Below are 27,474 nucleotides of genomic sequence, written 5' to 3'. Positions count from 1 at the left end.
GGAGCCCTGCCCTGAGCAAGTACTGCCTGCCCTGGCCTCTGTGCCACGCGGGCCATTCCGGGAGCCCTGCCCTTTGCTAGCACGGGGCATGCTGGGGGCCGTAGTCCTATGAGACGCGGGGCATGCTGGGGGCTGTAGTTCTCGGAGGCGCGGGGCATGCTGGGGGCCGTAGTTCCATGGGACGCGGGGCATGCTGGGGGCTGTAGTTCTCGGAGGCGCGGGGCATGCTGGGGGCCGTAGTTCCATGGGACGCGGGGCATGCTGGGGGCTGTAGTTCTCGGAGGCGCGGGGCATGCTGGGGGCCGTAGTTCCATGGGACGCGGGGCATGCTGGGGGCTGTAGTTCTCGGAGGCGCGGGGCATGCTGGGGGCCGTAGTTCCATGGGACGCGGGGCATGCTGGGAGTCGTAGTCCCATGGGGCGCAGTGCATGCTGGGGGCCGGAGTCCCATGGGGCGCGGGGCATGCCGGGAGCTGTAGTCTCGGTGTCGGGGACACGTGGTGTTCCGGCCCCGCCCCGGATCTCTATGGTAACGGCGGGCGGTTCGGCGCCCGGCGCGCGGGGATCCTGGGCCGCAGGAAGAAGCCGGGAGGGGCCCAGGCCGCCCGCCCCGCCGGTGAGTCCGACGGTGCCCCCCCCCTTCCGCGACTCCGGCTCCCCCCCCCCGGGGCAAGTCCCCCCCACGTGCCCAGCTTCCCCCCCCCATGAGTTCAGCTCCACCCCCAACGGGCCAAGTCCCCCGCGACCCCCCACGTGCCCAGCTTCCCCCCCCATGAGTTCAGCTCCACCCCCAACGGGTCAAGTCCCCCCCCAACCTCCGACGTGTCCAGCTTCCCTCCCCCCCACGGGACAAATTCCCCCCTCCACCCCACATGTGTTCAGCTCCCTCCCCCCCCCCCCCCACGGTCCAGGTCCTGCCCGGTCTCCCCTCGCGGGTCCAGCATCCAATTCCCCCCCCCGCCCCCAGCCGGGTCCTGGCCCCCCATGTGTCCAGTTCCTGCCCCCTGGCCAAGTTCCCCCCCACGTGTCCAGCTCCCCCTTCCCGCAGGGGCCAACAGGCTGGGTCCCTGAGGGAGAGGAGCCCCACCTTATCCCTCCCCCTTTCCTTTCCCACTGCTGAGGGGACTCCCGTAGGGTCCCACCTCCTCCCCGGGCGGGCTCCCCACCACCTCTCCTGCGCTGAGGGGACCCGTCTCCTTTCCCCCACCCGAGAAACCCAGCTTCCCCTCGTCCTGTCCCCACAGGCACCTGGGTGCCCGAATGTGGGGGGAGCGTTGTCCCCTCGGCTCGCGATGTCCCCAGGGCACAGCTCAGTGCACGGGGCTGGCAGCAGGCGCCGGGTCCCGGGGCACGGAGTGGTGCCCTTGGTGTCGATGCCCTGCAGCATGGCCCCGGGCGTGTGACGCGCCCTGGGCACTTGCTGAAAGTACCGTTTCAAGCCGTTCTTTAACGGTTACTGCAGGATAGCTGCTGAGGAAATGCCACCCACCCCCTCTACCAAAGCCTGGGGTGTCAGTATCTCCGAGTCTGCCTTCCTCCCACGTAGAGGCTGGGGTTCGGGTCATGGGCCTCAGCCTCTGCAGCCTGCGAATGCCGAGCTTGGCTTTGTGTGAAGAGCCGCGTGTTCACCGCCCTGCCGTAGGCTGTGTCTACACGACAACAGTCAGCTTTTGTGGACGGACCGGCGGAGGTGTACGCACGGCGTTCCTCCGGCTGTGCCGACATCAGAAAACCACCTCCACCAGAGCCGCACTGTGTTAACTACTGGGGCTGTCTCCTCAATTTCACTGCACCCCTGGAGACCCATGAAATTGACCCAAGAAAACTGATTCCTGGCTCCAAAGCCTGGCTGCTGCTCGGTCTCCGCTCCAAGCTGGGCTGCCACCCATGCTCCTGGCTTCGGCTGCTTCCCGGGGTCCCGGCTCCCTGCTGGGAGCACAGCAGCCGACCAGCAGACTACGGGTGTGGATCTCCCTGCCGGAGGTGAGAAGCCCTGGGTGGCTGCCCGCCCCCTTCTCCCCCCCCACCAGCTGGGAGCAGGGAGGCGAGAAGCCCCGGGGTCAGCTGGCTCCCAGTGTGGAGCTGTGAGAAGCTGAGATCCCTGGCTCTCAGCCCCCCTGCTGCCCTTTTCTAGTCAGTGGAAGCTCTCCTAGTGAGGACGGCACACTGAGGGAAGCATGGACATCAGCTACAGCAGGAATTAATGGGGTGGCTGCAAATTGGCTGACTTTTCTTTGTAGTGTAGACGTAGCTTTAGTATGCACTTCATAGTATGCACTTCAGAGTTGTCGGCATAGCTATGTTGGTCAGGGGTGTGAGAAAACCCGCAGTGTGGATGCTGTGATGTTGACAGAAGAGGGCTTCTGTCCCCACAGTTGTGTCATTCAGGGAGGTGGAAAAACCCCTGGTGGTGGGGCAGGCCGTGTGTGCGCTAGGGGGCTATGGTAGTGTCAGCTACATTTCCAGCCCACTGAGTGATATGGTGGGGGGATGAAATGAACAGGGAACCTTCAAGCTGAATAGCTGGGAAGAAATCGGTCATGAAGCTGAATCAGGCTTTGGCAGAGCCGCCCGAGGGAAGTCGTAGGAGTTCTCCTGCTTGGGGGATCTAAGCTAGAGTGGACAGAATGAGTTACTGGCCTGATGCATGAAGTGCTGGGCGTGGGTCCGTGGGCTGTGTTTTGCAGGGCAGACTGGCTGACCACAGGGTTCCCTTCTGGCCTCCAAATCTATAAATCTAGAAATGTACAGCAGGGTGCATGCCAGCATAGCCACCCGAGGGATTGACTGGGTCCTCTGATAGCCCATCACCCACGCCAAGATCTTACGCAGCACCAGTCACTGGTTGCTGATACCAAGGGTTTAGTGAGAGCTGCACAGCAGTATGTGAAAGCAGCATCTGGGGCCGCGTCTTTTGTCAGTCTCCTGAGGTCACGGAGCCCTGCTGAGCAGCCTTCATGTGAGCCCTTGGTTGCTGCTCTGCTGTCAGATGAAGGAACTGGTGACTCAGCCAGGGGAGCTGTACCCAAACGGGACACTCGGAATAGGCTAGAAATCTTTGCTGAACTCTTCCTCAAGCCTGGCTGTGAGTCCGGGTAGCCAGAGGTGGGGAAGCCCTGTTAGATCATCCAGCATGGGAAAGTTTGTTCCTTATTGTACCCTCACTAGAGTTGTAGCTAATCGAGTTTCAAATGTTACACGAACTGATTGGGAGATTGGTCCCCACACGCTACAGCACCTTCTCGGCGTCTTTCCTTTCCCTTTAATCTGACTTGGCCCAGTTACACCCCTGTGTACTGGATTGAATTATTTGTATTGCGTGGCCCCTATGGATCCTGATCAGGGCCCTAGTCTGCTAGGGGCAGCAGAAACATATACAGACAGTCCCTGCCCCAGGGAGCTTACAGTCTGAGTTGGACAAGATTCAGCAGGTAGGGAAGGTAACTGTCAAATGATCCTGGTTATGCCTGAGAAGCAGCCCTCTGTTTGTCCCCTTCCTTACCATTGTCAGGTGACAGTTCTGTTAAATAATTCCTCCCCTCCTTAGTGTTTATACCCTGCAGGTTTCAGAGTAGCAGCCGTGTTAGTCTGTATTCGCAAAAAGAAAAGGAGGACTTGTGGCACCTTAGAGACTAACCAATTTATCCGATGAAGTGAGCTGTAGCTCACGAAAGCTTAAGCTCAAATAAATGTGTTCGTCTCTAAGGTGCCACAAGTCCTCCTGTTCTTTGTACCCTGCAGGTATTAGCAAGACTCTTCTGTCTCCCGGTTGTTGCTTAGCCGAGATAAGCAGATTTTGTTCCTCACAAGTCGGTCCCCGCAGCCCCCTAATTATTCTTTTCAGAGTAGCAGCCGTGTTAGTCTGTATTCGCAAAAAGAAAAGGAGGACTTGTGGCACCTTAGAGACTCACCAATTTATTTGAGCATAAGCTTTCGTGAGCTACAGCTCACTTCATCGGATGCATGCCGTGGAAAATACAGTGGGGAGATTTATATACACACAGAACATGAAAAAATGGGTGTTATCATACACACTGTAAGGAGAGTGATCAGTTAAGAGGAGCTATTACAAGCAGGAGAGTGGGGTGGGGGCGGGGGGGGGGAAGAGAAAACCTTTTGTAGTGATAATCAAGGTGGGCTATTTCCAGCAGTTGACAGGAACCTCCGAGGAGGTGGGGGAGGGAATAAACAAGGGGAAATAGTTTTACTTTGTGTAATGACACATCCACTCCCAGTCTTTATTCAAGCCTACGTTAATTGTATCCGGTTTGCAAATTAATTCCAATTCAGCAGTCTCTCGTTGGAGTCTGTTTTTGAAGTCTTTTTGTTCTAATATTGTGACCTTTAGGTCTGAAATCGAGTGACTGGAGAGATTGAAGTGTTCTCCAACTGGTTTATGAATGTTATAATTCTTGACGTCTGATTTGTGTCCATTTATTCTTTTACATAGAGACTGTCCAGTTTGACCAACGTACATAGCAGAGGGGCGTTGCTGGCACATGATGGCATATATCACATTGATGGATGTGCAGGTGAACGAGCCTCTGATAGTGTGGCTGATGTGATTTGGCCCTATGATGGTATCCCCTGAATAGATATGTGGACACAGTTGGCAACGGGCTTTGTTGCAAGGATAGGTTCCTGGGTTAGTGGTTCTGTTGTGTGGTGTGTGGTTGCTGGTGAGTATTCGCTTCAGGTTGGGGGGCTGTCTGTAGGCAAGGACTGGCCTGTCTCCCAAGATCTCTGAGAGTGATGGGTCGTCCTTCAGGATAGGTTGTAGATCCTTGATGATGCGTTGGAGAGGTTTTAGTTGGGGGCTGAAGGTGATGGCTAGCAGCGTTCTGTTATTTTCTTTGTTGGGCCTGTCCTGTAGTAGGTGATTTCTGGGTACTCTTCTGGCTCTGTCAATCTGTTTCTTCACTTCAGCTCAGATAAGTTGGTTAGTCTCTAAAATGCCACTAGTACTCCTTTTCTTTTTGCTAATTATTTTTGTGGCTGTTCCCTGGACTCCTTCCGGTTTGACAATATCTTTGGTGAAACGTGGTGCCTGGAACTAGGTGCCATGCTTGTAGGGCAGGTGCTCCAAGGCCTTGTGGGAGGGGGCGGGGCTGATTGCCTCCCTCTGTGATGTGGTCGCTCTGTGTGATGCCCCAGAGTGCTTTCTGCCCATGTGTCTAGTCGCGAGGCTATCCTGGCCGAGGTGAGGGTAAAGCAGACCGAGAGGGAGCAGCGGGAGATAACGGCTACTGTGTTGGGCTTTTCCCCACCTTGGGCTGTATGGACCGGCTCACAGTCATTGCTGCTTCGCTCCTGATTCCCAGCACACAGCGTGGGGAGTGCCGGTTTGAGAGTGTTTTTCAGCTGCTTTCCAGGATGGTGATGGCAGCTTCTCAGTGCAGGACAGCGTCAAGCTGGTCATAATGGGCAAGTCTTGGGAGAACCTACAGACTTCAGGTTGTGCTCCTTTGTCTGCTGCCAAGCCTTTCCTTTGCCGGGCGTTGGCCTTCGTCTTTGCTGTACCCCCGGGTCTCCATCGCCTTGTTTCTGTGCCAGTTCCCCTCCTCCCGAGATCTAGGCTCTTCCTGGCCCAAGCAGCAGCAGCAGGGAGAGCTGGAGCCAGGCTTGTGGAGGTGGCAGGGAAAGAGGCATTTCCCAGATGTGCTGGGGCTGTTAAATGGGAGGTGGGCTTCCAGGCACTTTAATCCTTGGGCAGCAGAGGTCAAAAATAGGGCCAGAGCAGTCACTGCTACAGGGACAGTTGCGTTAAGGGCTTGGTGCTGGAGAACTGCTTGTAAGCTCTGGGAGGGTGTTTGGGTCCAGGAGGGGGCTCCGGGCTGGGGCAGAGTGTTGGGGTGCAGGAGGGGGTTTGGGGTGCTGGCTCTGGGAGGGGGCTCAGGGCTGGGGCAGGGGTTTGGGGTGCAGGCTCTGTGAGAGGGCTCAGGCCTGGGGCAGGGGCTTGTCGTGCAGGAGGGGGTTTGGGGTGCTGGCTCTGGGAGGGGGCTCGGGGCTGGGGCAGGGGTTCAGGGTGCAGGAGGAGGTTTGGGGTGCAGGCTGTGGGAGTGGGCTCAGGGCCGGGAGTGGGGATGTGGCCGCCTGCCGGGAGGCACTTACCACAGGCAGGTCCCAGTTGGCGGCGCAGCGAGGCTAAAGCAGGCTCCCTGCCTGCCCTGGCCCCACGTCACTCCCGGAAGGGGACAATGTGCCTCTGCAGCCCCTGGGAGTGGGGGCTGGGGGCATGTGGCTCTGGACACTGCCCCTCTCTGCAGGCACCCCCTTCCCCCCGCCCTCCAAAGCTCCCACTGGCCACAGTTCCTCATTCCCGGCCAATGGGAGCTGCGGGGGCGGTGCTTGCAAGCCTGAGCAGCGTGCGGAGAACTCTGTCCCCCACCCCGGGGCCACGCTGGCCACTTCAGGGAGTGGTGTGGGGCTGCGGCAGGCGGGGAGCTAGTCGTAGCAGCTGCACCGCTGGAGATCGCGAGACGGGTGGGTGACCACTGTCCGAAGCCCTTGTTTATGGACCTTCAGCCACCTCTCCTGCACATACACGCTGGACAGGTGTAGCCCCATCACGGAACTTGGCCCCTACCCCAATTGGAATTACAGGTCTGTATAAGGTTTTGTTGCACGCTATCAGATGTACTGAAATCCTGACAAGTCACATTGGCCACTTTATGCACTAATTGTGCAAACCTACCCAAGAGTAAACGATGTATGTTTATCAAGAGCTCTTCTGCAATCCACCCCCCCCCCCACACCCACACAGCTCGGCCTATCCCTCAGGGTGCCATCAAACATTCAGTGGCTTTTTTTGTCAAAACTATGTGGAGCCATTCAACCAGAAAGAGGTGTTAACCTCCCCCTTTTCTTATTTAACTTAAATGTATGTTTGTGTTTGAACGTCCTTAGCTGGACAAAAAGAACAGGAGGACTTGTGGCACCTTAGAGACTAACCAATTTATTTGAGCATGAGCTTTCGTGAGCTACAGCTCACTTCATCGGATGCAGCTCACGAAAGCTCATGCTCAGATAAATTGGTTAGTCTCTAAGGTGCCACAAGTCCTCCTTTTCTTTTTGCGAATACAGACTAACACGGCTGTTGCTCTGAAACTTAGCTGGACAATAAAGGTGATCTGCGAGGAGGGGGAAACTGAATCATGTCCCCGTCTTTCAGACCTTCTTTACACGTCCTGTTGCAGGAAAAGATTGTTAAAAAGTTAGATTTTTATCTTAGACATGTCAGGAAAGTCAAGTCTCGTCTTCTCTTGTTTTTAGTGGAGGGGCTGCTGGGTGAGTCCGAACCAGAAATGTGCCTGAGACACTTTCTCAGCCCTTGACTGAAGGGTTTGAGCTGCTGAATCTTAGCGCAAAAGAGCTTTTCTCCCTCAGAGGTTGAAATAGGTGTGAACAAAGCCAGAAGAGTTCACAGCAGTGGGAATGACAACCCCTCCCCTCAGTTAATTATGGTTCGCTTAAGTCAAGACCTATGTTCAATAAACAGAGCGGGCACGGGTCTGGGTGGCGGTGGTGTGGGGGGACGGTCAGGCTGTCTTTATACACCTTAAAGAAGCACAAAGGCAAATTCCAAGTCTTTTTTCCCGAGCTTAGCACCTCTGACGTCCTGCCCTGGGTGTCAGATCAAGCCTGACGCCATAATAGTTTATGGAGCAGGCAAATAGCTTCCCCAGCTTCCCCTCTTATTCAGCACTAAGCAGACAGCAAAGCCAGATTGGTGAACTGCAGTGACTGGTTCCAGCATGGACAGTGTCTGCTGCTGCCTTCCTGTTGATGGCTGGCCTTGTTACCTTTGTAGTAAGGAATGCATCCTAAGAAGTGAGCTGTAGCTCACGAAAGCTTATGCTCAAATAAATTGGTTAGTCTCTAAGGTGCCACAAGTCCTCCTTTTCTTTTTGCGAATACAGACTAACAAGGCTGCTATTCTGAAACCTTTGTAGTAAGGTTGTTAAAAGCCTGTCACTCCCTGTCCCGTGGGGTGCTCTCTCATCTCCCTCCGATTAGTCTGAGGGCGCAACTTGCTTAAAATGACACCATCAAGTCAATTTGGCCCCATGTGATTTAGTTAAAATCCAGCTCTGCAAAGTGCTTGGAGATCTCTGGAGGGGAAGCGCTGCGTGAGTGCTAAGTACTATTGAAGCTTGGACCGTTACCAGTTATTCTGTGATCCTTTTAAAATCCTGCAGGAAGACTTATGCAAATGCCCTTTGCAGCAGCCGAGGAGAGCCGGAAAGTGAAATGGACTAACACTGGGGTTCCCAAACTTTGGCGGAAAGGAAGTGCTGTTGCTATACAGACCCACTTCCCTGTGGGTGGGAAAGGGGAGAGAAGTTCCTAAAACACTATCCTGGCAGCACAAACAGGGAAAACCTCCCTCCTCTGTGTTTCCGTGTCTTAAGGCTGGAGAGGCAGAGGTGGGGAGAATCGCTGGAGACAGCTCGCTGTCCCCAGCCATGCACTGCATGGTGCTTATAAAGCAATGGCAAAACTCCTGCTGAATTCACTAGGTCTTAGATCAACATTGAAGGTGTTATGTAAATCCAGTAACTATACCAAAGAGCAGTTCTACTCGGTAGCTCTCTAAAAATGGTCTTCAGGGGCCCTGTATGTGTCTTACCATGAATCCAGTTCCAATTTGCTCAGTTCACGAGTGTTTGTTTCTGACTCTCAGCCCTGCCCGCTTACCTGGGAGCTGAGAGGCAAGCTGGTCTGTTCAGCAATAATGATTCCACCCCCCAGTTAATCGTTCTGCAGCTGATTTGTGAGCCAGGGTGGAACCCAGCTCCCCCACCTGGCGTTGGTGGCTTGGCAGGGCTGATGGTCATGACAGCTCATGGAACAGAGCAATGGAAGATGAGGCTGCCCTAGAGATTTTAGGGGACGTGGCGGTAGCAATACCTGGCTCTCTTTCAGATGTGGCGTGAATGCTAACCACAAGAAAGGGGCTGAGGGGGAGAATCTCCAGAGCAGGGCTGGCCTGTTCCTGGCAGCTGCTACTTCTCCTGCAGGAAGAGCCAAGGACATGGATTGTTGATAGTCTGGTTTTCAGTTTGCTTTCAAACCCATTGCTTGCCTTTGTTGGCAGACACTGCTCTTGTGATGCTGCTCCCCAGTTCTTACCTCCCCTGGTGTCAGTCAGCAAGACCTGTGTTATGCCTTGCACCTGGGGTGCCGTCAGGTGAGACCTCTCCCTTTGGAGGCGATGGCATTTCCCCTCGCACTTCTGTTTGTTCCGTGGCAATGACTGAGCACAGCCGTGCAATTCTAGCTGTTAAGAATGGAAAGTTCTCAGATCAGCCAGCCTGTTCCCTGGGGCCAGGCAGGGGTTGTTCCCAGCGGTGGTGCAAAGCTTTGTCCAGTCTAGCTTGCTTTGTAACACCTTTAGTGAGTGCTTTGAGGTTAGCTGGCTCGAGAACGGTGTAGCTTTGAATGAGGAAGCAAGTACCTAAAATCTCCAGCTACTGAAGAATTCTCCTCTGAGAGTTGGTCCCTGTCTGTCCTGTGCTTTGCCAGTGGCCCCATGAATTCTTTATTTCCTGTTCTCGGAGTTAACTCACTCTGTTATCTCTGCAGGGTTCGCTTTTCCTTCCTTCCCATCTCTGACCATGCGCCTTCTCTGTGAGTTTGTCCACACGGGGAAGCTGACTGCGAGAACTCTAATGGTATAATTTATACTGCTAACACTATGTCGTATAACTGTTTGTGGGGAGTATTAGAGAGACAAGGCGGGGGGGGGGGGATATCTTTTATTGGACCGACTTCTGGTGGAGAGAGAGACATGGAAGAATGCTTTCATCAACTGAGCGACTGCCTCTCGGGTAGGTGGATTACCTGCACCTACGGGGGAAGGCCTCTCATCGGGGTAGCGTCTACACTAAAGTGCTGCAGCCGTGCCACTGGAGAGGTTTAAGTGTAAACGTACCCTGAGTCAGGCATATCCTGGGTGGCGGGTTTCTTTCCTTGCTCCTTTTTACACTGTTTCTTCTCAGATTAGTCTGATTTGTCCCCTGGAATAGCTTCAGAATTCGAGTGTCTCTGCAGTCTGCGTGTGCCTGGGGAAGGAGAGCTGGAAGCAAATATTAAGTAATCTGTTTACCAGGAGTAACTCAATCCCAGCGGCTCATGGTGTCTTGGCTTCACTCTTGGTCTTGTGCTAATCGATGTGACTGTCACAACAGGGAGGCACGTGTTTTGGGTGCAGACTAGGTGACACAATACTGCGCGACTTCATTCTGTGCAACAGGCTTGATTCTCTCTGCCGGGAGCAAATCTCCACTGGTCTCCTTGTTTGCATTATTGACGGATCAGTATAGAACCGTAAGGGCTGCGAGCCACAGTTTGTAGGAGGGCGGGTCTGTGCTATCCACTTTGCCTTTTCCTAGTGCTGGTGCTCCAGTGAACCCTGTGGGTGCCAAGGTTTGTGTAGCAGTGTTTGTTGTGATGCTGTGAACACTAGTGAGCAGGATGGGAGGACAGGCAGTACATAGGCCCATGTACCTTGTTCGTCTGTGGGGACCTGCAGATATTTCACAGGCTCTCACTGGTAGCTCTTCGCAGCCATGCACATGGTGCTCATAAAGAACAATGCACTGAAGTCCTGCCCTGAGCAGCGCTCGCACCCAGCACTTCAGGACGTGAGGGAAGCAAGCTTCCTTTTCTCGCCAGCGCACAGAGCTGGGACCTGGGAACTAAGTATAGTCCAGACAATGAGCCACAGGTGGATTCTCTGGGTGCTTTCCTTGGGTATGGTTACCCTGCAGCCAGGAGCTTGCATCATAGCACAGACAGATGGACACATTAGCTTTGCTCAAGGCACTGTGCTGGACGTGGCAATGGCAGCTCAAGCTACGACTTGAGTATGGGCCGGGGGGGGGGTTGTACTCAGGTGACTAGCCCGGGCTGCAGCCCTGGCTACGCTGCTACTTTCAGTGCCTCCATGTATCCCTGCTGAGAACCATGCGCCCAGCTGCTATGTAGACACCCCCTTAGTGAGTAGTGCTGGGGAAGGGTGCCAGCTTGACATCCACAGCTAAAGGCAGCAGGGCGCAGCCTCTGTCTTGGGCCTGACCCAGAGAGATCGCTTCTGTTCAGTCCCTGTGGCCTGTACTGGTCCGTATCTCTCTGCAGAGCCTGCCGCTGACGTGAACAAAGCCTCTAGGGAGACCACATCTCACCTAGTTCGGTTGCCGCTGTCCTGAGCGGGACTCAGACTAGGACTATGAAATCCATTAACTCCTGTCAAAGTTCAGGTCTGCAGATGATCCCTGCTAGGCGCTCTGCTTGTCCGACTGAGTCCACTCATCTCTGGAGAGCTGTCTCCTCAACTGGACCTGGTGGCCTTGAGTTTGCACATGGCTCCTTTCTAAGGCAGAGAGCAGCCATGCCCGTTGCATCACCTGTTTATTTTGACAGTGCCCCAGAATCCGACTCCACCAAGTCGTGCTGTATCTGGGTCCCAGCTCATTTCCAATATTCTGAGCTTTGAGGGCTCTTTACAGGGCAAATTCTGCTCCTGCTGCTCCAAAGGGAACTTGTGCTAAACTTAATACGCTTTCTGCCTGCCCCCTTCCCAGGGATTGTAGTCTCCTTGTCCGTGAGTTCCTGCTAACAGTGTAGTACAGTTAAAAAGAGCCAAGGCTCCCGAGTGGCGAAAGGTAAACGAACGTTTGGGAATTAATTCAACCTGCTAATTCTGTTCTGTCCGGGTTCTTCTTTCATCCACATCACCACAGTATCTGGGTGCTTTCCAGTCATGCGTTAAACCATGTGACGAACATCTGTCCCATGTGTTCCCCCTCTCTCCAGTGTGCACAGGGGAGCGCGTTGGTTTGGTAGGGTTTGGGTTTTGCGTCTGCGTTTAATGTAGACGCCGCTGTGTTTATCTTAGCGGAATCTCCTTTTGGTATGGCTGCCAATAAACGTGCCCTCACAAAGGAATGGCCAGGTAGAATAGAAATGGTTACAAGTGGAGACAGCCCCCCCCCCCCCAAAATGGTGAGATTGGCTTAAAAATCATGAAATGTTGCAAGACTATGTACTGGGATCTTATTTAGCCTTCTGGTTTTGGGGGGCTTGTCCACGCTGCCAACGCTCTGCTGCTGTAGGGCTTCAGCATAGACACTGCCTCCACCGGTGGGAGGGGTTCTCCCGTCGGCAGGGGTAACCCGCCGCCCCGAGCGGTGACCAGTCCCCCCCGAGCAGCATGGTTAAGCTGACCCAAGTCCCCATGTAGATAGCGCTAGGTCAACGGTCCATCGACCGTTGGTAAACAGACCTTATTTTCTAATGTAGCCCAGGCCTGAGCCTTTGGAGCACACTCAGGTGACACGTTCAGGCTTTTCTCTGCAACCAGGAGGGTGAGAAACTTGAGAGTTGAGATTGTCACATAATCATGACTCCGGGAGCTGGGTCTTTAAGAGAAGCACTGCGATCTCAAGACCTGCGCGCATGAGTCAGGAATGCTGCAACTGTTGAATGCTGTAAACCTGACATTGTTCGAAGGGGTTTGGCCGTATTGTCCACCAGGCTTGGTGTGATGTCTCATCTGCTGACTCATTGAACTGTGGCTGTATTTTTTGGCAATTGGATCTGTTCTTTTGTAGCTGCTTGCGAAACTGCAAAGCAGCAGTGAAAAGGGATTTCTCTCCTGTACTTGGCTAAGAAAGTAAAGGCTTTTGTGTGGACAGAGCTCTTTTAAAGGCCACTCTGAGCTGTTCTCTGCTGCATCCACTTTTGTGTGAGAGACCAGCTGTTCTTTGACTTTGTGTCCAGTCTAGAGAGAGCTTCCATCTCTGAGAGTTCAGAACTAAGAACAGAGAATCTCTTGCCTGCTTCCTACTGCCCTGTATCTTCACCTCTGTCCTGGGAAACACTGTACTCTGGGTGAGTTTGTGTGGCTCTCGTCTGAGTGAGCTCCAACAGCCAGTCCTTGAGTAGTGTGCCGCTTACCGGGGTAACACACTGAATCGGCCTGTCTGCATGCATATGGCTGTGTGGAGACCCCGTGGTGCTGACTTGTGAGGGGAGCAGTCAATCCTCAGTCTGTGATCTGTGTTTAGTTTTGATTTCAGCAACAGCATTTGTTCTAAAATCGCGGTTCTCATCAAAAGGATGGGTGGCAAACTCACTTTGCTATTTTGGGGGTAACACTGCAAGTTGTACGCACGCTTCTGAGGGGGGGGACGGTATAATCAGTCTGACAGCTGCGGTCTCTCACCCCGTGATCTCTTTCCTAACAGTGGGGTTGGGTGTGTGTTGCTCATACCATGCTGAGGGTGACCCCTGCATTTCCCAACTAGTTTCCTGAGGTTCGCCCCCGCTCCCATCACCTGAATTCGAAGAGTGTATTAATATTTTGTAACCAGCCTTGCATGTGTGAGCCCTCAAAATAGACAGAATTCCTCTCTTTCTGGTTGGATTTCTCTGGATCTGTCTCTGCCAAACTGGGGCTTCTGTAGCCTGTGTCCCAGGGGAGTACCGGGGTGTGGGGAGGGGATGAAGGTGGCATCAGCTGAGGTTTTAGCTAGCCTGTTTTGAGTATTAGGGGTGAAGCTCAGGGCCCCACAGGTGGGTTTTAGCTAGTCTCCTTGTCAGTCCTACGCCTGGCGGGGGGCTGAAATGTTGCTGTGGGTGGTCACTCCCTCTTTGGCATTTGCTTTGTAAACTGACATCAGGAATGTCCCCGTCCTCCCGCTGAACTTCAGACGCTGCCTCTCACCCGAGTGCCCCTGTGCCCCAGGAAGCGCCGTTCACTTCTCACTGGGATGCCCGGGCAGAGCCTCAGGAGGCACCATGGGCTCGCTCTGCAGCGTGGGGAGGGGCGCAGCCATTGATAGGCAGGGATGGCTGGAGTAAGCACAGCCCACCTACCCGTCCCCTCTAATACTGTGCTACTGTCCATTGAATCATAGAATCTCAGGGACCTCAGGAGGTATCTAGTGCAACCCCCTGCTCAAAGCAGGACCAACCCCAACTAAATCATCCCAGCCAGGGCTTTGTCCAGCACGCACAGAGCTCACCCTGCCTTGGTGCTGGGCACTGGGCAGGGTGAGCTTTGCCAGTGGTGCGGGCTGCAGCTGAAGGCTTTTGCTTACTGTGTCCTTGCTGCAGGCTGACTGGACCCTGGAGAAGATGCTGGTGATCCCGTCTGAGTCCCTATTCTGAGTCAGCCCTTGCCTGGTGTGCTATGGCTCTACATGGCCTCTGCAGAACCGGAGCACTATAGCATAGGCCTCAAGAGGGGAAGCAACTTCCAACTCCCCGTTCCAGCTGCGGAGAGACCCCCCGAGAGCCAGGCCTGGTTCCTCGCTCAGCAGCAGGTGAAGCCCATCTGGAAGCTAGGAAGAAAGCATGTAAATACTTTCCAGGACCACAGGCCAATCCACTCAGGGATCCCTCCCCAGCGCGCCTGCTTCTTGTACCCAGCCTCGTTATGCAGCAGTCACCTGAGTGACCAGAGCCTGCCCCTCTCCCGGTCCCCGCCCCATCCCTTCCCGGACCTCGCTGGGAGCCCGTTGCTGTATCGGCGCTCTTACCTCAGACACAAGCCCTACCAGCGGCTCGAGTCCATCTGCTTACGGTCCAGTGCTTTGGAGAGCCGACAGCTTCCTTTCCCACCCAGAGCTCTCCAGGCTGACCTCGGCATGGCATCCTCGGCGGTGAACCCGTTCCCCCGGCCGAGTGCAGCTGGGGAGCAGCCCGGCTCAGGGGGGAAGAGTGCTCCTCTAGGCTCAGGTAGACAAACGTCCAGCCAGTACAAACCAGTGCTAAACAATAACTCCTTCCTACGGCCAAACAGTGCTAAGGTGCCTTTGCTGCAGTCGCCGGAGAACAAGAAACTGAAGACCCCCCCTAGGTCTCCTGCGATATCTTGGTCCCATTGTGGGGGGAACGGGGACGGCTCCTCCATGAGTCTGGAGAACAGATCTGGGAAAGGCAACGGCCTTGCCCTGGAGCACGCCACCCCCATGTCCCGCCTATCTCCAGTTCAGCCCAGTGCGGCTCTCCGAGCCGAGCGAACCTCTTTGTACTTGGAGGACAGCGAGAGCCGGGTGCAGACTTTAAAAGCCAAGGAACGAGAGATCCGGCTCACAGAGGCCGTGAGAAAACTGAGCGGGAAAGTTAACACCTACAACAAATTTGGCCGCAGGATTGAGACCTCCTGCCTCATGAACACGGGCTTCCAGTACAACCTATTCAACAGGAACAGCCACTGGAAACAGCATCTCCTCACCCAGCTGAGCCCAAAAGAAACGGCCGCCCCCTTGAACTTGGAGATGGGTAACCGGTGCCTAAGCGGTAACCTGAGCCTGGCTGGCCCCGACAGTGCCGCTGTCTGCACGAAACGAATCAGTGTTCGCCTCTTAGCCTCCAATTCTGACTCTTCGGACCCCAGTGCGCCCTGTCGGACTGTGAACTTCCTGGCCCTGAGCAGTGGAGACCAGGTGGAGAAAAGCGAGCCAGCCCACCATGCCGACATCTCTGCGGTAGCAGCTCAGATGTCCACCATCCAGCTGAGCAAGGATGCGAAGTGGGAGCAGGCCGCTCCCCTGAGAGACCCAGAGTGAGTACCATGGGAAAAGTCCTCCGTGATCTCTCCTTTGTGGAGCTGGGGGGTCAACTGGGCTGCCATGGCCTTGGTGCCCCTCTGCAATTCTCGGCAGGCACAGCTCGTGTTGGGCTCCTGCGTTCTCTCTGTTCTGAGAGCCGTTCCAGATTCCTACTTGGGGGTGTGGATGCTTATGGGAAGATGATTGCTTGAGAATGCAGGCAGGTTACCTAGGAGCACTGCTTCCATGTGCCATGATCCGTTATAGCTGTCGAACTGAGAGAAGCCATGTGCCCCAGACAGGGAATCGGCCAGTATGCCTGGCTTCTGTCCCTGGTTCTGCCTCTAACTCCCTGTGTGACCTTGAGTGAGTCTCTCCACCGCCCATCTGTGCCTCAGTTTCCCTATCTGTCAATTATATGGCCTCCCCTTTGGGAAGAGCTGTATGAGTACTAAGTAGGTGTTACTGCTGCAGCATGGCATTAGGCAGCTGCCGGCTGGCTCAACGTTTTTTTTTCAAGCGCGCTGATGCCCCTGTGCGGGAGCAGTTCCCTGACCTGTACTAATAACCAAATAGCCCTGTGGTGCAGACGGTGTTGCTCAGGTTGGTCTCCTGTGCTAATAACAAACATTTAGACAGAGATGACTGTTTAATTGGACCTGCTAAAAATGAAAGGGAAGTGCCCTGAGCTTTGGAGAACCTGTCTGTCTGCAGGGACAAATGGCAGGTGAGCTGTCAGGTATTGGGTAAAGCTTTGTGACTAAATCCCAGATCAAAGGGACCTCGCTCCCTTTGCAGCTTCCCCTGTGATCTGTCTAATTATCTCACTTCCCCAGTGATCTGCCAGGCTCACTGCGCTTCCCGTGCGCGGAGGAAGTTCGGCCTCTGCAGTCAGGGCCTTTTGCCTGTCTTTGCTCCAGTAAAGGGGTTCCTGTAGCGGTTTGCTCAGTTCTCAGGACAGTGGTGCTGCGGCAGCTTGCTGAAGCATGTCTGAAAACCGAGCACGTGTCTCTCAGCGCCAGCCCGGTTCTGAAGTAGCAGTGCTCACCCGTCCCTGGAAAAGCCCAGCCAGTTTCAGACCCAGCTCTGCCACTCAGGGGCTGCTCCTGCAGTCGCGAAGGATCCAGGTTTGTGTTTTCAGTGCAGCAGACCAAACCTTCCCTAGGGACTGAGCTGGCCTTATGCAAGCGTGGAGGTGACATGGGGGGCGCGGAAGGGAGGGGATTGAACTGCAAGTGAGGAAAGTGGGATAAGAGGGAAAATCCTTTCATGAATTGAGAACTGATTAAAAGACAGGGAACAAAGGGTAGGAATAAAAGGTAATTTTTCAAAGTCGAGGGGGTAACTAGTGGTGTTGCCCAAGGGTCGGTCCTAGGACCAATCCTATTCAACTTATTCATAACCTGGAGGAAGGGGTAAACAGTGAGGTGGCAAAGTTTGCAGCCGATACTAAACTGCTCAAGATAGTTAAGACCAAAGCAGACGGTGAAGAACTTCAAAAAGGTCTCACAAAACTAAGTGATTGGGCAACAAAATGGCAAATGAAATTTAATGTGGAGAAATGTCAAGTAATGCACATTGGAAAAAATAACCCCAACAATACATACAATATGATGGGGGCTAATTTAGCTACAAGTAATCAGGAAAGAGATCTTGGAGTCATCGTGGCTAGTTCTCTGAAGACGTCCATGCAGTGTGCAGCGGCAGTCAAAAAAGCAAATGGGATGTTAGGAGTCATTAAAAAAGGGATAAAGAATAAGATGGAGAATATCTTATTGCCCTTATATAAATCCATGGTACACCCACATTTTAATACTGCATACAGATGTGGTCTTCTCATCTCAAAAAAGATATGCTGGCATTAGAAAAGGTTCAGAGAAGGGCAACTAAAATGATTAGGGGTTTGGAACGGGTCCCGTAGGAGGAGAGATTAAAGAGGCTAGGACTTTTCAGCTTGGAAAAGAGGAGACTAAGGGGGGATGTGATAGAGGGCTATAAAATCATGAGTGGTGTGGAGAAAGAGAATAAGGAAAAGTTATTTACTTGTTCCCATAATATAAGAACTAGGGGCCACCAAATGAAATTAATGGGTAGCAGGTTTAAAACAAATAAAAGGAAGTTCTTCTTCACTCAGCGCACAGTCAACCTGTGGAACTCCTTGCCTGAGGAGGTTGTGAAGGCTAGGACTATAACAGGGTTTAAAAGAGAACTGGATAAATTCGTGGAGGTTAAGTTCATTAATGGCTCTTCACCAGGATGGGTAAGGAATGGTGTCCCTAGCCTCTGTTTGTCAGAGGGTGGAGATGGATGGCAGGAGAGAGATCACTTGATCATTACCTGTTAGGTTCACTCCTTCTGGGGCACCTGGCACTGGCCACTGTGTGCAGACAGGACACTGGGCTGAATGGACCTTTGGTCTGACCCAGTCTGGCCATTTTTATGCTCTTATGGAGAGGAACATGCAGCAAAGATCTCCCAGAGCAAGGTCATGGTACCCAGCAGCCCTTGAGATTCAGGGGAAGGGGTTCTGTTTCCAAGTGAGAGGATGCCAGGAGACCATGCAGAGCAGGAAGGGATTTGAGTGGTTGTGGGGGAAGAGGTGGAATTGAGTTGCATCTCCAGAGTGCTGGGGCTAGAGAGAAGGGCAATAAATAGTCCCAGGTGTCTCCCCCATGGTGTGCTTGGGTGTCATGGCCCACAGTTAGCAAAAGGAGTTCCTGTTTTGCGTGACACATTGGGTTTTAAAAGCCTGTTGCCCTCCAGCATGACCAGGGTACAAGTGTGACGGGTTGCCCCCCTTTAAGGTGCTACCTGATGTACTGAGATACCACTGAGCCCACCTATTCTGCCAGCATGGGCCCCCTTTAACCTGTCTTGCTGAGCCAGGCTCTTAAGCCTCCTCTAGCACACACACAGGCTGGGCCACACCCTGCTGCGGAAAGACACAGACACTGAGATCAGCTGTGGGAAGACTCAGCTTAAGGGACTTGCCCCAGCACTCAGGTGCCCAGCTCCCTTGGAGTGCAGACCCAAAGGTATAATGTCTTGCGCTGTATAGAAAAATCTGCACAGCGCGAACTCATAAAAATTCGCGCTCTCCCTCAATGTGAAGAGAGATGTGCACAAGTTCTTGCCCCCCCCACCCCCTTCCCCAGTTAGAAATTGCACAAACTGGGTTTAACAATAAACAAAACAAATGTATTAACTCTAAAAGGCAGATTTAAGTGATTATAAGAGATAGCAAACAGAAGAAAGCAGATTACCAAGCAAATAAAACAACACGCAAACTAAGCTTGGTACACAAAGAAACAGATTACAAAATGTTATTTCTCACCCTAAATGTTGAATTAGGAAAATGGCAGAGTCTTGAAAGCCAGCAGCACTGGTCTGCAGCTTGGAACTTCAGGTGCTTTCACTCACAAGCTGGATGTCCTCCCAGTCTGGGCTCAGCTTCCCCCCCTCCCCGCCCCCCAGTTCAGTTCTTGTTTCCAGGTGTTTCCCAGTGTCTCTTTGGGCGGGGAGACAGAGGAGAACCATGATGATGTCACTCCCCTACCTCATATAGCTCTTGTCTATGGGGGGAACGGTTTGTCTCCCAGTGGAAAAACACCAGCATACCAAGGGGTGGGTCCAGTACCAGGTAACTCCGTCCCATGTCTCTGCAGGGTCGTAGCAGCCATTACTTGCAGGCTGCTTGGAGCATCCACAGGAAGACTGAGCTCTTTCGCAGTCCATTGTCTCTGCTAATGAGCCATCAGTCCTCTCTGGCTTTTCCATTGTTGTACCTGAAGAGCTAGTTGTGGGTGTCACCCAGAGTAGCACATTTGGAATAGATACATGGTCAATATTCCTAACTTCAGATACAGAAATGATACAGGCACACAGATTGGATAATCACGTTCAGTGAATCAGAACCTTGCCAATGAGATCTTACATGAGCCATCTGGCATGAAGTGTATCTTCGTTATGCCATATTCATATCAGAACCATATTTCTGGGACGAATATGGGGTGTAGCATCACAACAAGTACCTTGGCTCCCAAAATGTCTCGAAGTGCTGCCCCGCATCTCCTCTCATCTGAGCCGTATAGGTGCCCTGGGGATCTCTGTAGCAAAGACAGATGGGCAGGTGTCATGCTCTAGCCGCCCTGCCTTGGTGTAACGTACGTCAGCCCAGGCACATGGCGGAGATCCTTCTCGAGGGCCACTGAGATTCCTCCGTGGTGTGATGATGGAGACACGCCACGCGTGCTGCTGCATGGATGGACTTTACTCTCCGTTGAATTCCTTGTGTTCTAGGGCGGCCATCAACCTGCCCCTGCTCGACCCTGGGGAGCCTGAAGCTGATGCAGAAGAAGAGCTTCCTGATGGCTTGGAAGATGGCTGCAGTCAGGATGAGGAGGAAGAGGAGGGTTAGTGCGGCTGTCCCAAGAAGAGCTGGGGCTATGTGCATGTGTGTGACTGGGGATCGATGAGCACTGCTCTCCTTGCTTTCCAAACAAGCTAGCTGAGGATGCTTGGCTGGGATGTGGAGAGCTGGATGTGAATGAGGCTGTGGGCCATGGCTTCTCAGGAATGTTTGACCCAGGTGTGATGGATTCTTCCCCCACCATCACCACCACTGGAACTGGGGTACCACTGAGCCCTCTGTTTCACCAGCTGGGGCTCCCTCTCACCCCGGGATGCTGTGACAAACTGCAGTCCCCTCCACGAGCTGTGCTCACACAAGCAGGGACACACCCAGCTGCAGGTACATGAAGGCTTCTCCTCAGCCACTCGAGCTGCCAGTAGAGTGAGGCTTCAGCCAGAAAACCCCCAGCTTCCTAGCCTGGGACCCCGGAGCTGTACTGTTCTGCCCTGGTCAAAAGCCTGACCAGTGTCTGAGTTATTACCCAGCTCGCCACTTCTCCAAAGGAAGTGGACGTGCCCCAACTCTGGTTCCTGGGCAGAGATTTTTCCCCAAGCACTTCACTCAAACCGCACGGCTTTTGGTAAAATATAAAACCGGTTTATTAACTAAAGAAAGAGCGCTAATAAGGGACTCTGAGGGGTAGCAAACAGATCAAAGCAGGTTTCAGCTTTGTGTGTATATAAAAAAATATTCTGCATTTTCCACAGTATGCATCCGATGAAGTGAGCTGTAGCTCACGAAAGCTCATGCTCAAATAAATTGGTTAGTCTCTAAGGTGCCACAAGTACTCCTTTTCTAGATCAAAGCAGATTACCTAGCAAATACACAAAACCGCAATCTAAGCCTAATATACTAAATAGGGTTTGAATTAAGCAGTGTCTCACCTGGTCAGATAGATAAAAGTCCACCAGTGTTTCATACATAGGCAGGCTTCCTTCTTTCCAGTCTGGGTCCAGCACTTCCCCCAGTTCCGTCTTTGTTCCTCAGGTGTTTCCAGGTGGAGTGTGGGGCGGGGATTGAGGCCCCATGGTGATGTCACGTCTCCCTTTTATAGCTTATTCCATATGGCAGGAACCCCTTTGTTTAAAGCCAAGCTGCCAGCCCATTTTGTGGAAAAATACAGGTACCAAAATGGAGTTATTAGGTGAGACTAAGGCTTTCCATGGCCCATTGTCTGCTGATGAACCATTAACTTTGGATAGTCCATTCACAATGTGCTGGCTAGACTGAATGTACCCCCCCCTTGTGGGTGTTACCCAGGAGCAAACACCTAAATACACGCACATAGTCAGTATTCATAACTTCAGATACAAAAATGATACATGCATTCAAATAGGAAAATCCTATTCAGCAAACCATAACTTTTCCATTGACACTTTACATGACATAGGTTGTAGAAGATCTATCCTATTCCTATCACTATGGTGAATATGGGTGCAGAATGTCACACCAGTATCTGGGATTCTCTGCCCCAGAATTAGAACTGGTGTTTGGCTGGTTGTAGTTGCAGGCTCTGTGGGGCATTGAACAGGGATCGTTTGAAACCCCTGTGTGTAGCCCACCTGGCCAGTTTCCTGTGATTGCTTGGGGGCGTTGAGGGAGGCTGTGAAGAGCATTGGTGGTCCTTGGGTTTCAGACTTTCCCTCATCTCCAACAACATCCCCAGTCCTTGTCTAATTTAGTCTCTCCTCCTCCTGCAGGCGAGTCAGACAGCTCCTCCGTCACAGGTTTATCACCCAATGGCTCTGTGGCTCTAATTTCCAGGTTAGTTGTTCTAAACGGGGTCCTACAGCAGAGTGGTTGGTGTCTCAGGCAGGCGCTTGGCCCCTTGGCAGAGGGAAGCCATTTGGGTGTAGGATACAGAGTACATGTAGTGACTGGATTTCAAATCAAAGTCAGCTGATTGGAGGCATTCTGTCCCCAATACAGACTAGTATGCAAATACCTTTAACGAGAAACACCTGTTCGCTAGTTGCAGGGTAAAGCACCTGTCTTCAGTTCACTCCTATCCCTTCGTTACTCCTGGACACAGGTTGGGATTTGCCCCAGCTGGACTTAGTTGCGGCTCTCTGACAGCTGCCTGGCCTCTGCCAAAGGAGCTGGGCTTGCCGGGCACCTCGCTCCAGTGTCTAAGGGACCAGTCTGAATGTCACAAATGGCCGAAGTGCTTGGCCCCTGGGCTCCTGCAGCAGGGAGCGACTAGGCCATGGAGACAGCATGTACCTCTAAGCCCTCGGAAATGGCCCCCTGGCGGGAAGAGGGGCGCTTGCTCTGACACAGCCTGTGCGGCTAACCTGGGCCTCGTGCTCCAGGGCTCTCAGTGGGATGCCTTCCGCCATCACTAAACTCACTCAGGAAACGGAGCACAGGAAAGCTGCTGGAGTCGGTTGCTGCAGGTGTCCCCGAGTGAGGGGTGAAAACTCCTGATAGGAGGGACAGCCACGCCCTGCGAGAGTGTAACGTCCCTGCGGTTGGCGGATTGGGAGGGCTGGCTTTGTCCCGGGCTGGCAGCTGTACAGGGGCAGATCTAGGGAGTGCAGATCACTTTGGGGTAGCTTCCCCCTCCAGTCAGGACAACGGAGTTCCACCTGATCCTTCCCTTTCTATCAGCCAGGCTTCCTTGCTGCCCTGGAGCAGAAACAGCTCAGCCTCTCCGTGACCGGCCTCAGAGCCTTAGATCCCTCCCTGGTGCCGGTTGCGTCACAGAATTTCTGAGCCCATGGGGGTGAATTGCAGGGAGCTGGTATTGAGAGAGGCCGCCAGGGAGCTGTACTGGGGGATGCCCGTTTCTCTGGACCTGTTGTCAGTGCCTCATCCCTTGTCTCAACACAGTCCAGCCTTCTGACCCTCCCTCCCTTATTTTCCAGGAATTGTATTGAGTGTTTGACCCAGCCACTTGCGGCCCAAGAACGAATCCTCAAACCAGCTCTCATATGCAGTTTATTCCCCACCGTGCCTCCAACCATCTACTTCAGTACTCGGGATGAGAAAGGTGAACTGGGTTTGAGGACCTCTGAGTGCTGAGAGCAGAAAGGGGCAGGGAGGAGCCATGAGCACGGACCGGGAGTGGAAGGAACCGGAAGTAGTGGAGGGCTGGAGTGAATGGTGGCACAGTAATGCCAGTTAGGTGCTCCCTTCTCATCCCGGGATAAAAGACCAAGTAACCCCCTCTGTGAAATTAAAGGAATAAACTAAAATGACCACCTCCGCGGGTTAATTCTTAAAGCTGGTGGAACTCCCTGCCCCATGTTATTGAGGCAAACAGTTATGCAGGGTTAAAATACCCAAAGGGGTTAGAAATGATTGTGGTTAAGAACGTCTGCAGTGAGGTTGGAGAGGGGGAGCCTTCCGTGCCTCGGGGCAGCAGCTGATCATGAGGTGGTGCCAAGAATACAGCTCTCCCCCTTTGCAGAGTTAATTTCATTCCAGGGGGTCTTGCTCCTTTCTCTGAAGATCTGACCGTTCTAGCTTCCAGAGGCTGCTGATCCAGACAACTGGCTGGTCAGTGCTGGGATCGCAGTCCCTAGCGTGTTAGCCAGCGGGAAGAGAGAAGATATTAGACGTACTCGTGGGCAGAGCTCTGGGGTAACTGGCAGCCCATCCCCTGCTTGGAAGGGTCAACGTGCTGTAGCGGGCTTAAGAACATGGAGAAGCTGTCTGCAGTCTTCCCAGCATGGGAGAACAAGGGGCACTTTGCTCTGAGGGTCTCCGGCACGAGAGGGATTGGTCCGTTTGACGGAAGGGATCAAGCCCTGCTGGGTGGTGCTCTCCCCGCTCCATTCCCTTCAGTTATCACCCTCCAGTCCTTGCCCTCCTGTAATAACTTCACCTGCTTGAGCTTTCTGTGGTCTGAGCTGAGTATAGAGCTCTGCTTCACCTTTCCCCCCAGGCTGTCAATCAGCTAGCCCCGATTCACCCCTCAGGGTAAGCTTGTAAAGGCATCTAGGTTCCTTCAGGACAGAAGGGGCTACAGAAAGGTGAGCTCTTGTTTTCCACTCATCCTGGACGTTTGCAATCACTTCTTTCCCTGCCAGTGGAGAAGCTCCCCTGGGAGCAGAGGAAGCTGCTGCGATGGAAGATGAGCACCGTCACCCCCAACATCGTGAAGCAAACCATTGGCAGATCCCACTTCAAAGTCAGCAAGAGTAAGTCGGCTGAGTTGGCAGGCGCTGAGGCTGTGGGGCTGTGGTGAGCTCCCTCTCCCAGCCCGGAGGGGAAGGCGTCTGATCCCTCCCACGTCTCATCCTGCTGCCCTCAAAGGGGGAAACCGAGGGCAGTTCTGCTCTGGGCCTGTGTTGGCCTTTTCACTGCTGGAGACTAGAATTCGGTTAGGTGGCAGGAGCATACACGTAATGGTCTCGGCCTAGCCCCTCAGCCACGTCGCCAACGCCGCAAAGGTCTTTGCAGAGGATGGCTTCGCTAGCTGTTTCTGCTTGACATGCCGGGAGAGGTGGTTGTGAGTCCTCCTGCGTCTCCTAGCTCAGTGGTTCGTTCCCTCTGCGCGCTGGGGAAGCGGTCGCGTCTGGTAGGATGGGTGTAACTCATGAACACTGAGCTCCTGCTGATGTGCAAGTCTGAAATGAGGGGGCAGGGAGAAGCCGCCTTAGATCATTCAGCCCATCTTTCCCCCTACAGTGTGTCCTGCCAGGCTTTGACCAATCTAGCTGCAGGGCTCCTACTTGTGTCAGGACACCTGTCCTCAGCCCGGTGCATCGGGATTATAACAAGATGCCAGCAAAGAGGCTCTGTAGTATAGTGGAGAGGAAGCCAAGAAGTCCTGTATTCTCCCACTGCCTCCCATTCGCTTTGGGCAGGATGCTAACCTCCCTGCCTCAGTTTCCCAATCAGTAAAAAGGGGTCTGGTTAGTTTTCTGCCTCCCCGAGTTGCTGTGGGAATTAATTCACTAATGTACGTATGGTGCTTTGAAGATGAGAGGTGCAGTCTGTGCTCAGTGCAGGGTGTTCTGCACCGGTGATAGCTTCACAGGGAAACTAGCCACCTAGAAAAGCTGGAGCCTAGCCAACATGGTTGGCTTGGCAGAGCCGGAGGGGTGTCAGTAGCAGGCATGCCTGCTTCCTGCTGGCACTGTCTAGGCCCCTCAATCCTGCCCCTTGAGGGTGAGTTGGGGAGAATGATCCCGCATTCTTGTTTAAGATGAAATCTGGGCAGGTGGTGAATTTGGTCCCCAATTTTGTCTCATCTCCTCCAGAAAACAGTGACTGGTTGGGCTGCTGGGGCCATCACATGAAGTCACCTGGCTTCCGAGCCATCAAGGAGCATCAGAAGGTATGAAAGCGTCGGGGCTCAGTGCATGCGATGCCGTCTGGCTGAGCTGCATGCGCTTCCTTGGATACCCATTGCTACAGGCCGAGGAACTCGGCCAGGGTTGTATACCCTTATGGTGTGCAGTATCGAGACCACTTCCCCAAAACTCCTGCAGTAATATGTGCTTCTCTTCCTGGGAGAGGAGAAGTGAACCCTGACAGACCTAACGCAGCCAGGAGCTCCCTCTGTAACAGCTGTGCTCCGAGATCCTTGCAACTGATGCTGGGCAAAGGGTAGTGGAGGAAGATGCAGGTGGGGGGTGTGTCTGAGGGGAGGGTAGAGCAAGGGGGACCCGTTTTACTATGTGCCATGCACATCTAGTCTGATCCTTGTTGGGTGAAATCTCCAAACTCATCGGTTTTGTGGCTGAATCTCCTGCGCTGACCCCCCACCCCCTTTGACACCAAGCCCCTCTGTTCACGTTGGCTCAGGGCTGTGTTTGCAATGAGGCTTGTGGGGTTCTAGCTTCTGTGTGGTGAACCTGAGCTGGATCCAGATACCACCTTGGTGCGGACTGGACGAATACAGGGAGATAAGGGGAGCTAAGAAAGTGGATAAATGTTGGCCAAGGGTGCTGCTCAGGCTCTGGGCTTCTGCCAGCTTGGTTGCCGTAGGTGCACGTAACGCTTTGCCCCATAGACATGCACATCACCAGTAGAGGCCTAGTTCAAGTAGATACAGTATTTTTAGGCCTTGAAGTGCTAGCCATAAAGTGGCATGAGATGGTTAGTTCATGCTGACCTTGCTTGGGGGGCGGGAGGGCTTGAAGGAGAGGGAGGGAGGGTATCCCATGCCTAGGGGCAGTGTGGAGAGGGAAGGCAGGGATGTGGCCGCAAAAGAACACCTCTTTACTGCTGTTCGTTTGGTTCTCTCCCAGTTAAACCACTTCCCTGGCTCGTTTCAAATCGGGAGGAAGGATCGTCTGTGGCGCAACCTGTCAAAGATGCAGGCTCGTTTCGGCAAGAAGGAGTTTAACTTCTTCCCCCAGTCCTTCATCCTTCCCCAGGACATCAAGCTGCTGAGGAAGGCCTGGGAGGAGAGTGGTAGCCGCCAGAAGTGGATCGTAAAACCAGTAAGAACCAAGCTGGGCCAAGTGACTTACCCTGCTGCCGCTACAGCCAGATAAACTGATGGCCTCTGGTGTGTTTTCCAGCCGGCGTCGGCCAGGGGCATTGGGATCCAGGTCATCCACAAATGGAGCCAGCTGCCCAAGAGGAGACCGCTGCTGGTGCAGAGGTGAGTTGAACCTTTCCAAGCGTCCTTTGCTAAGAGCAGGTTGCAAACGGATACTCCCATGGGAATTCTGTGCCAAAACATTAACAGTTCTGCGCACAAGATTTTCAAATTCTGCATATTTTATATGTCAAAATAACACCCTGTAATCACGCCAGTTTTAGTTATTTTGGTAATTTCAAACCTGTCGGCACAATACAGACAACAAAAAAGATTCAGGACATTTTTTTGACAAATAGATTCCTTACTAGGCTTATTAATACAGGACTCTGAGTAATAATTCATTAAAACTTCATACAGAACTCTATTTCCTGTCCCCCTCCTCCCCTTCAGGGAAGGAGCCTGGGAATGAACCTGAAGGGCTGTTGGGGGTGGGTGGGAGGAGTACGGAACAGGTTTTTTTAGGGGAAGGGGATTTTTAGGGAGTTGGGAAGCCTTCCCCATGCAGACCCTGGCTGACCCCTAGCCTCTCCTTCAGTGAGGCACATCTGCCCCGGCTCAATGCTGGCACCCCACTAGCTCCTGAGCCTATGGCCCAGTCTGCCCCCGCACTAGCCCTTCTGAACCGCAGTCTGTGTCCCTCTAGCAGCCCCATGTGCATCACTCTATCTGTCCGCTCCCCGTCCTGCCTCCTAACCTGGCTCCGCAGGCAGGGCTCTGTGAGGAACTCGGCCAGCTGCTGGCTGTTACTGCCGGTCGGCCAGCTGCTATCTTCTCATGTCTTGCTTACAACAATCCTGCTGATACATCCCAGAATGGGGTTCGCTTGTTTTGCAACAGTGTTACACTGCTGACTCATATTTAGCTTGTGGTTGACTATGACCCCCAGACCCATTTCCTCAGTGCTCCTTCCTAGGCAGTCATTTCCTATTTTGTATGTGTGCAAAATTGATTCCTGATTGTTCCTTCATAAGTGGACTTTGTATTTGTCCTTATTGAATTTCA

The 27,474-nt window shown here is 53.3% G+C and overlaps 1 protein-coding gene across 8 annotated transcripts in view; it reads left to right on the top strand.

The window, feature by feature from the left end:
- Positions 1–518: 518 nt before the first annotated feature.
- TTLL4 (tubulin tyrosine ligase like 4) overlaps positions 519–27,474 on the top strand; it is a 44,817-nt gene continuing 17,861 nt past the window's right edge. For 3 of the 8 annotated variants that reach the window (XM_073304903.1, XM_073304898.1, XM_073304906.1), the window contains exons 1-9: positions 519–615; positions 14,121–15,573; positions 19,859–19,971; positions 21,671–21,734; positions 22,838–22,962; positions 24,005–24,115; positions 25,181–25,257; positions 26,174–26,368; positions 26,450–26,532. In XM_073304903.1, coding sequence (XP_073161004.1) covers positions 14,207–15,573; positions 19,859–19,971; positions 21,671–21,734; positions 22,838–22,962; positions 24,005–24,115; positions 25,181–25,257; positions 26,174–26,368; positions 26,450–26,532 — 2,135 coding nt within the window. In that variant the 5' untranslated portion in view covers positions 519–615; positions 14,121–14,206. Of the gene's footprint in view, positions 616–1,613; positions 1,983–9,654; positions 9,674–12,733; positions 12,894–14,120; positions 15,574–19,858; positions 19,972–21,670; positions 21,735–22,837; positions 22,963–24,004; positions 24,116–25,180; positions 25,258–26,173; positions 26,369–26,449; positions 26,533–27,474 lie in introns of those variants that run through there. The other 5 variants (XM_073304900.1, XM_073304901.1, XM_073304899.1 and 2 more) reach the window with 5 other exon arrangements.

The sequence above is a fragment of the Lepidochelys kempii genome, chromosome 11 (genome assembly GCF_965140265.1).
Source record: "Lepidochelys kempii isolate rLepKem1 chromosome 11, rLepKem1.hap2, whole genome shotgun sequence".
In the NCBI taxonomy this organism is placed as follows: Eukaryota; Metazoa; Chordata; order Testudines; family Cheloniidae; genus Lepidochelys; species Lepidochelys kempii.
This window is presented reverse-complemented; position numbering and strand designations above follow the sequence as displayed.